Source organism: Pelophylax lessonae (genome assembly GCF_965119305.1).
Source record: "Pelophylax lessonae genome assembly, chromosome: 6".
NCBI lineage: Eukaryota > Metazoa > Chordata > Amphibia > Anura > Ranidae > Pelophylax > Pelophylax lessonae.
The window spans coordinates 77,188,566-77,198,747 of NC_138773.1; the positions used below are offsets into that span (position 1 = coordinate 77,188,566).

Sequence of the window (10,182 nt, forward strand, 5' to 3'; positions counted from 1 at the left end):
TCCTGTGCAAATTGTGTCAGCACAGTTGGTCTCAACCAGGGACAAATGTGACAGGGTGACCATGTAGTAGCCCACACAGTGGGACACATTTGTCATCCTATAACAGGAAGTAACTGAACAAGGATCTACATAACAGGATCACCAGGAATTATTTTAATGAATTTAAAACTGAAAACATTTAAAATTACTTTAAACTGTTAGGCTCCGTTTCCACTATCGCAGCTACGAAGTTGTGCTACTTCTAGCGTGACTTCGTAGTGTAAGTTGTTCGCGGCTTTCAGTGCGACTTGTCCCTCATTATAGGAAGTCGCACTGAAGTCGGCCCAAAAGTAGTGCACAAACTACTTTTCAAGTCGCAACAGTAAGAACGGGCCAAATTGAAATTAATGGCTTTTGACTTGCTGTGCGACTTGACATGTGTCAAGTCGCACAACAAGTCGCAATAGTGGAAACGGAGCCTTAAAGCGTATGTAAGATTTTAGTGATCTTGTTTAGATCTGCAAAACTACAACTCTAAATTTAGCCTTTTTAAGTATTTTATATTATTTAAAAATGTATAAAAACCGTTTCTTTCACTGGTGTGTAATTGTCCTGCAGTACTATGATGCTCTTCAGCTCTGCCTAGAGCAGAACCTCATCATCACGGAAGATATGGCCGAAAAGATGACAGTGTCTAAAAACTCCAAGGAGCTCAGTGAGGAAGCAAGACGAGAGCTGCTGGAGCGTATTGCAGACTGCTGTATGAGGCAAGGGAACTATCATCTTGCCACCAAGAAATACACCCAGGCTGGAAACAAGCTGAAGGTAGGAAAGTCCTTCCAAAAGGAAGTTAGTTTAATTTTTGTGGAGTAGGTTTTTGAAAATCTACACAGCGCCCGTTGTTAGGCTTTAGATCATTATGTAAGAAATACAGGAAAAACAGCGCCAAGGGCTGTTGTAAGTCCACATTTAGTTTAATAATCATAGTATCTGTTTAAAAGCCAACACATAATGTGGATTTTGAGGAACTCCGTTTATCAGGACTCATCTGGGGTGATCGCAATTGGATTGAGTTTTGTGATCCTACAAAATCACACCCTCCAGATACTTAAATCCTCTAGTCTGGATTCCCTTTTGTCCAACCTTGATGAAAAAGGCAGCTCAAAACCCCTGAAATATAGGTTGAAAGCACACAACCGTTTAAAATGTTTTTGTATGCTATATCATTAATAGTACCCTTCACAGAAAACACCTGAACTTATTTTCCAGGTGTGTCCTCCTACTTTTGGCCATAGAATGTATTAGGAGCACCTAGCATCACTTAGCTGCCATTTGGCACCTAATGTTTTATATACAGTGCCTTGAAAAAGTATTCATACCTCCTTGAAATTTTCCACATTTTTGTCATGTTACAACCAAAAACGTTATTGGGATTTTATGTGATAGACATACACAAAGTGGTACACAATTGTGAAGTGGAAGGAAAATGATAAATGGTTTTCAAGATTTTTTTACAAAACCAATATGTGAAAAGTAAAACCACCTTTCGCTGCAATTACAGCTGCAGGTCTTTTTGGGTATGTCTCTACCAGCTTTGCACATCTAGAAAGTAACATTTTTGCCAATTCTTTTTTTGCAAAATAGTTTAAGCTCTGTCAGATTGAATGGAAAGCATCTGTGAATAGCAATTTTCAAGCCTTGCCACAGATTCTCAATTAGATTTAAGTCTGGACTGGGATATTCGAACACATAAATATGCTTTGATCTAAACCATTCCATTGTAGCTCTGGCTGTATGTTTAGGGTTGTTGTCCTTGGGAAGGTGAACCTCTGCCCCAGTCTCAAGTCTTTTGCAGACTCTAAGAGGTTTTTTTCTAAGATTGCCCTGTATTTTCCTGTCCCTGCGGAAGAAAAGCATCCCCACAACATGATGCTGCCCCCATCATGTTTCACATTGGGGATGGTGTGTTCAGGGTGATTTTCAGTGTTAGTTTTCTGCCACACATGGTGTTTTGCTTTTAGGCCAAAAAATTCAATTTTGGTCTCCTCTGACCAGAGCACCTTCTTCCACATGTATGCAGGAAAGTTTTTTTTATTGGATTTTAGCGGTGCCATGAACACAATAGAGCCAAAATTAAAAAATACACTTTATTCATACATCGTTAAAAGTCTTTTTATAGACCGAAAAATAGAGGTTTAAAAATAAGCAACTTGTCTCTTTTTATTCTGTCCCAGAGGGTGTTTTCAATGACGTTGGTAACGAAATGATGTCCCTCAATGCAGAAAAGGCATTCGACTCAGTGGAATGGGGGTTCTTGTGGGAGGTCCTGCGTCGTTATGGATTTGGGCCTAAATTTCTTCAGTGGGTTAGAATGCTGTACCATGCTTCCAGGGCTCGTGTTCGGACAAATGATAGATTATCAGCATCCTTTCTGCTACAGAGAGGTAGCCGACAAGGGTGCCCCTTGTCCCCCTCCCATTTTTCCCTTGCCTTGGAACCACTGGCTGTTCTTATCCGGGGATCTCCCCTAGTTGAAGGATTGAGGGCCGGCTATCTAGAAGAAAAAAATTCTCTTTATGCCGATGATGCTCTCCTATATCTACTTTGGGTCAGATATGGGGTTAAAGCCTTGCGGGATGTGTTTACAGCAGGGAAACTATTTTCCTTCCTTGACTTAAGAGCCAAATTTAAAATACCAGGGTGGATGCTTTTCTGCTACTACCAACTAAATCACATGGCCCGTGCTCAGTTCCCTGCCCCTATGAGCCTTGCCATGGACCCTATTGAGGAACTCCTTCCACAGGGCCTAGCCAGTCTTCAGACCTTAATCCCATAGAAATTATGTTGAGGGAGCTGAAGGTTCAAGTTACCAAACGTCAGCCTCAAAACCTTAACTACTAGGAGAGGATCTGCAAAGAGGAGTGGGACAAAATCCCTCCTGAGATGTGTGCAAACCTGGTGGTCAACTACAAGAAACCTCATACCTCTGTGATTGCCAACAAGGGTTTTGTACTAAGTCATGTTTTGCAAAGGGGTCAAATACTTATTTCACCCATTAAAGCAGAGTTCCGGGCACAAAAACGATTTTTTTTTTTGTGCCTCTCCGCTAGGTAGAGCTCACCTGAAAAGGAATTGGATAGTTATTTTTATTTTTTTTGTTTACTCACCTTTTTATTGAAGATCGTAAATACTCACCTCTGACTGCTTCCTCCCTCGGAGCCGCGGCTCACCCCGTCACTTCCTGCCTCGCGATGATTCCTGGGAGCTAAACGTCATAGCTCCCAGGAATCAATGCGACGGCACCGGCCCCGCTCGTCATTTCCGGGCGACGCCGCATTCCCCTGCTAAACAGCTTCTGGGCATGCCCAGAAGCTGTTTAGGAATGTGGCGCCGCACCGGAAGTGACGAGAGGGGCCGGTGCAGTGCATTCTGGGACACGAAGACGCGGAAGAAGACAGAGAAGAGGACCGCGCCGGCTTCAGCTGCCCACAACAGAGATGGAAACGCTGTGGAAGAAATTTTCTAAGTAAGTATTTCTTCTAAAAGGTAAGTGCGAACCGGGACAGATCAGAGGCTAGCCATTGTGGAATGTGCTAGCCCTGACTGTCCCGGGGGTATGTTCAGCAAAAAATAATTTCTGTGCCCGGAACTCCGCTTTAAAATGCAAATCAATTCATAACTTTTTTTAAATGCGTTTTTCTTGATTTTTTTGTTGTTAGTCTGTCTCTCACTGTTAAAATAAACCTACCATTAAAAGTATAAACTGATCATTTCTTTGACAGTGGGCAAACATACAAAATCAGCAGGGGATCAAACACTTTTTTCCTTCACTGCAGTTAGGGGTATCAGAGTAATGTGGGCTGAATACAAATTCGTGCCACAATTTTCAGATATTTATTTGTAAAAAGTTTTAAAAACCATTTATAATTTTCCTTCCACTTCACAGAAATATGCTACTTTGTGTTGATCTATCACATAAAATCTCAATAAACTACTATTACATTTTTGGTTGTATAATGACAAAATATGGAAAATTTAAAGGGGTATGACTACTTTTTAAAGGCACTGTACAGTAATTCTAATCAAAAATGAAATAAATAAATATGCCCTATTTAAGGATATGAAAAGACTAGGGGTTGTTGAACATCTTATTGTGGCTAGTCAGAAGACCTTGTCTTATTTATCTATAGAGCTCTTCAGATATGTCTTCTTTTGCAGGCCATGAGGTCCTTACTTAAGTCTGGTGACACTGAGAAGATTGTCTTCTTTGCTGGAGTGTCCCGTCAAAAGGAAATCTATATCATGGCAGCCAATTATCTGCAGTCCCTGGACTGGCGCCAAGACCCCTACATTGTAAATAACATCATCACCTTCTACACAAAGGGCAGGGCCCTTGACCTTTTAGCTGGCTTCTATGATGCCTGTGCTCAGGTAAGTGCATGTAGGAATGTGCTCTTGATTTAAGGTGGAACCCTGGGAATTATCTTTTTTTTCAAACTTACATTGGTCCAGCTTGGCTTCATGTAAGTTTCCATGTCTGATATCTGGAAGGGGTTGCGCTATATATAGTAATAGCTGTGATCTTCTGGATGCTGCTCTAATGGCTTTCCCTCTGTACATTAAACATAGGAAGTTGCTTGCTGGGGCTCAACTGATTGGATGAGGTGAAGAAGAGGGGTGGATGATGTCAAGTTCTCGATCTCATCCAATCAGAAAGAACCTTGTGTTCATTATCAAAAATTCAAGACATTCAGTGAATGACAGTGGTGCCGATCGACCACCCCCCTATCTTAGAGTGTGCAGAGGGGAAGCTGCAGGAGCAGCACCTGGAAGAGTGCTGGTATCACTGTAGTAATTTTCAGCTTCCCTGGCAGCACTATATATATCAGATATGGATACATACATCAAGCCATGCTTGATCAATGTAAATTGCAAAAAATAAAATTCCTGAAGTTCCGCTTTAAAGATTAACTAAACTGCTAATTTTACCACATGGATGATGTTTTTTTAGGTGGAGATTGATGAGTACCAGAACTATGAGAAAGCCCTGGGAGCTCTGACTGAGGCCTACAAATGTATGACAAAAGCCAAGATGAGGAGCCCAGAGGAACAGGAAAGAAAGCTGTCTGAAATGCAGAACAAGCTGACGCTGGTAAAAAGGTTTATTCAAGCTCGCAGGTGAGTCTAAAAAAATCAGCCCAAACATAATCTATTTAAATATCAAGTCTGTTCATATCTCAAAATATAACCAAATTATTTTTAAATTTCTGAACTTGGAGGTGGGGCTGCTAACATGCATATAAGGTGATTTTTGAAGCTGGACACCTAGATTAGATACATTTGTTGCTTATACATATCCTACTTTAAAGAGACCCTGTCACCGACCTAAACAAATTGCAGCTAAAAGCATAGAAAATCAAGTATTAAATGCTTTTTTGCAGTGTTTTTCCTGTCAATTCATTTTTATTAATCTGTAATGTGCCTCTGAACCTGCTCGCAAATTTGACTAGTCCATGATCTATCACAGCCCTCTCCCTGACTTCACATCATAAGCGTCAGCTCTTCTAGGAGTGTCTAGTTAAAGTTACCATAGATGGGTAAAAATTGGCCGGTTCTGCAGGGACCAGACAAATTTCAATCCATATGTGGCCAGCTCACTGTCACTTACCTGTAGCAGAGGAAGCCATAATATTGGGAAATGTTAGTACATTTTTCGTTAATACACATTTTAAGTATCTATTGTAACATTTACCAGAATGTGAGTTTATTAATCGTTAAACCCTCAAGTAATCATTTGTTATTGTTGCAGATCCTATTCTGTAGACAAGCAAGAAGCTATCAGACAGTGCGAACTGCTGCTGGAAGAGCCAGATCTGGAGAGTGCTGTGCGTTTTGGGGATGTGTATGCTGTGCTGGTGGAACATTACACACAGCAAGGAGACTTCCAGAAGGTAAAATTAGGAGTTTACAGATCTTTTTTTGTTCTGTATCAGATTGCATTGTCTTCTCTGGAAGAGAAACAGTAGGACTATTATTGAACTACTGATTTAAATCTGGATGTGGCATTGACATCATGACCTATGTAGGTACATTTTTTACCATTTTGTAAGACTATCAATTGATAGGAGTTGACAGTCACCCGATTCAGCTCTTTTTGGACTGTTCACTGTGGTGCACCTCAATCCTGCATAACTGTTTGCGGGCATAAAGATATTGTACAGGTTACAAAAGCTTGTCTGATTGCTTTGGGTATTTTCCTAGATAAGCTGCCATCACAAAGTGTACAGCTACACCTCCCCCACCCCTCTCAATTGCCTATACAGGAATTCCAATTTCACCAGCAGAGTTGCCACCCCATCCTTTTAAAACCAAACACATATTAATTACACAGGTTCTGAAGCCAATTTAATGCAGATAAGGCACTAAGCGAGTTTAATTACCACCTTAATCCGCTAAAGAACCTGTGTAATTAATGTGTGTTTGGGTTTAAAGGAATGAGGTGGCAACCCTAGTCACCAGTGTGTTTCTCCATAGAGTAGTTTACACCTGCAGATATTGTCAAGGGTCAGATTGTGCAATTAAGAATTACTGTGCCTTTATTCCTGAAGTCATCCTAAAGGATGAGTCCATTTTCAGTAAAACATATACTAGCTCATCCTCCCTAGCCCTCTTAATCTTAAAAACCTAGCCAACCCCACCCTGCTTCTTACTTTCTTTTCTCATCGATTGGAGGCACACCTATTTTTTGCTAGCATTTTTGATTCTTCAGTCAAAACTCTTCTGTACATGGCTGCTGGAGTTTTATCTTGGATTGCAGTCTTTCAGCGCAGTTATCTGCTGGAGTTTTATCTTGGATTGCAGTCTTTCGGCGCAGTTATCTGCTGGAGTTTTATCTTGGATTGCAGTCTTTCGGCGCAGTTATCGTCTGCTTTCTAGCTGCAGAGCGCTTACCAGGTTCAGAGCCACTGGCATTGGCTTACCACTTGTCCTGTGTCCGAAGATAGGTGATTGCCCACTTCCCTCCAATTTTGCCACAAAAGAACTGAAGCGGTGACATGTGGGATTGAGCGGTGACATCATCTACTGAAGTGAAATTTAGTATCTGTAATACTAAATGTCCAGAGTATCCCACCCCCCTTACATCAGATGTCAAGAGCCCCCCCCCCCCCAGCCTCCCTTACATCAAAGTGCACCCCCTTACCTTGTGTTGCTGCTGGGAAAAGCTGGGGTTGGAGCTGGGAAGCAGAACGTGCAGGGTCTTCAGAAGGCCCAAAGGAGGGCTGGAGCTCTACTGGAGCTCTAGGAGAATGTGCGAGGGCCACATAAAAAGCCCTGGAGGGTTGGATTCGGCCCACAGGCTTTGTGTTTGACACATGTGCTCTAGGGCATCTGCTTTAAAAAAATAAATAATGTTTGTTCTAGCAAAAAGTACTAATTGTGAACAGAAAGTGGCAGAAAAGGCCTGGACTTTAAGTAGTTTAAAAGTATTATTTTACGGAAAGAGTAGCTGATGCTTGGAGCAGACTTTCAGCAAAGGTAGGTAGTCAGTCAACAATAAGTGAGTTCAAACAAGCTTGGGACAAACATAGATCTGTACTCAGGCAAATGGGTTAAAGAAAAACAAAAATTAAAAAAAATCAAATAAAGGGGCAGACTTGATGGACCACTTGGTCTTTTTTTTTTTTTGCCTTCCCTATATGTTTCTGTGAAAACATACAATCCCCAGGAAGTCTCTGATGGAACATGAACATAGGACTCTACTTCTGCCAGGTTACAATGCTATATAAACTCACTTTGTTGTCCGTAATATTATATTCAAATATTTAAAATCTGAACGTAGTCTGTTGCATTCCAACTATGATTTACCAAGTGCAGGTAAAGAAAACCAAAAGTGGTTGTTGTGGACAACGCAGACACTTTCATTTCATTAGGTTTCAATACAAAGTCCACTATGCTGTAGAAAGTTGAGTACTGACTTCTAACATGTCCTCTCCCTCTGACTAGGCTTACCGTTGTTTGGAGGAAATGAGGTCCAAGATGCCATCTGTCAACCTGACCTATTATGTATCCCAGAGCACAGTGGAAGCCATATACCAGGCCCTCTCCATTCCACTGAGCCACAAGCCAGCATCTGAGCATGTGCGACACAACAGTGTGGATGACAGCGAGGAGGTGGAAGAGGCACCAGATATCTATTTTGACGGTTAACCTGTTCCTGTCATGATATACACAGACCACTTGATTACAGAACTGAAATAGCTTGGAAATAATATTTTAGGGATAAAGACATGGGCTGTTTCTCTCTTTTTTACCTTAGCTATTTTAACCTCTTGTTGAAACTCTGGTAATTTGTAGCACATTGATTTCAAGGTGTTAAATATAGGGTGATTGTATAATAAGAGGTTGTAAGTTAGAAAGAGGTCGCTCAGCAGCATGATTAAACCTATAGTAAATTTGAGTAGCCCATGCCATTTAACCCCAAATTTACTCCACAGCATTTCTATGTGCTTAGGTTGTTTACACCATTCCGGCTTGCTGAACTGGACCTTATCCTTTGACCTTTGGAGCACAGATGGAATAGACCAGAATTGACTAATGGGATAGACCAAAGTTGTTGGAATCTAGCAGTCATCTACTATGGAAAATAGCCATTTTTTAAGGCTTCCACAAGTGTCCAGCCTTCTGATGCCCAACAGAATAGCACATGGGTGCATGACTCCAGTCCTTGAGGGCCACCTATCAGCAAGGGCCTTTGGGTATTAGTCAACCACACCTTGCCTAATTCAGTTTTGTCTAGTTGCCTGGCTGTCATTGTGAACCATTGGTTTTAATTGCTTTATACCTGCAGTCTGCTGAATAACCTAGTTTAAAGGAATCACTCTGATTGGTTTCCGATTATATGATCACCATTACAGTCAATCATAATTATCATAAGGGTTTGTTTACAAAGCCAATCTGTCACTTTAGCTATTATTTTGCCCTGTACAAAGAGAAGCGCTATGACAGCTGTAGCCAGAGTAAAATGCAGAAGGTAAAGAAACCTTCTGCATGCAGCTCCCCCTGCAGCCCAACCCCCACCCCCTAAATACTTACCTTAGTCTGATCTCAATTCAGCGATGTGCCAGGGCTGTCTTGGCTCTCTTACTCCATTGCCTTCTGCTGCTGTTAATCAGAGCCAGTGGCGAGGAAGCAGGGGGCAGGGCCCAGCCCTGCTCTGTGTGTTTTATGGACACAAAGAGCGGGACTCGGGAGTGAGCGCCCAGGAGTGCCCCCATAATAAGCGGCTTGCTTTGTGGGCACTCAGCGAGGGGGTGGAGCCATCAGCGCTTGTGGGTGACCCAAGAAGAGAAGTTGGGAGGAGGATCCAAGCTGCTCTGTGCAGGACCATTGCACAGAGCGGGTAAGTATAACATGTTTGTTATTTTAATAAATAAAAAAGAAGCTTTAGAATCACTTTAAAAAAAAGTCATTATTAATTGTTTAGGGTGTATAACAATTTTTAACATTTTTGTCCATTTGACAGCTTTTATTGAAAAAAAAAATAAGCAGGGAGTTTATTAAAATAGTGTAACAAATAAACTATATAAGGCTGTATATGCCCCTGAGAAAAAAATGTAAACAATATTTGGAGGGGCAAATTAGTTATAGAGTTATTACCATTGTGATGCTTCTCAGATTAGTCTGGGCTTCTAGGTTTCAATGACTTTTGGCCGTAAAAAGTTTAATATTTTCGGAGTCATTGATCTTGAGCAATTGTGTGGATCAACAAATCAGACATCAGTGGCCACATGCTAGCTCTGGATCAGTGACTCAAGAAGTATCCAAGCCAAAAACAGCCAGGCAACTAGCATTTTTATTTCTCCGATTTCTGTTAGTACAGGTTTCCTCTGAATTAGTAAATCTCAAGATAGTGAAAGGATCTTGGCCCTTGGGGATTGAACTTGCACATCTTAGAATACTGAACTGAGGACAAGATATCTAAATCTTGCAAAATGGTTGGCCATGTTTTGACAGGTACACTTTGTATTGTGATTTATAGCATTGGGGTATGCATTAACACCATACCATCCTAGAACAGGAACATGCACCTCTAAAATCCAGATATACTTTGCTTTTCTGCAAGTCCTCATCCTGGACTGAATGTTTAGTAAAGCAAGATGCAAGGTGTAGAGACCAGTGGCATCCAATCAGATTTTACCTTTG

At 41.3% G+C, this 10,182-nt stretch overlaps 1 protein-coding gene across 1 annotated transcript in view; it reads left to right on the top strand.

Moving 5' to 3' along the window:
- Positions 1-8,522, top strand: part of IFT140 (intraflagellar transport 140) — a 194,950-nt gene extending 186,428 nt beyond the window's left edge. The window contains exons 26-30 of the mRNA XM_082260271.1: positions 598-804; positions 4,198-4,410; positions 4,991-5,157; positions 5,789-5,930; positions 7,984-8,522. Coding sequence (XP_082116397.1) covers positions 598-804; positions 4,198-4,410; positions 4,991-5,157; positions 5,789-5,930; positions 7,984-8,187 — 933 coding nt within the window. The 3' untranslated portion in view covers positions 8,188-8,522. The remainder of the gene's footprint in view (positions 1-597; positions 805-4,197; positions 4,411-4,990; positions 5,158-5,788; positions 5,931-7,983) is intronic.
- The last annotated feature ends 1,660 nt before the right edge of the window (positions 8,523-10,182 follow it).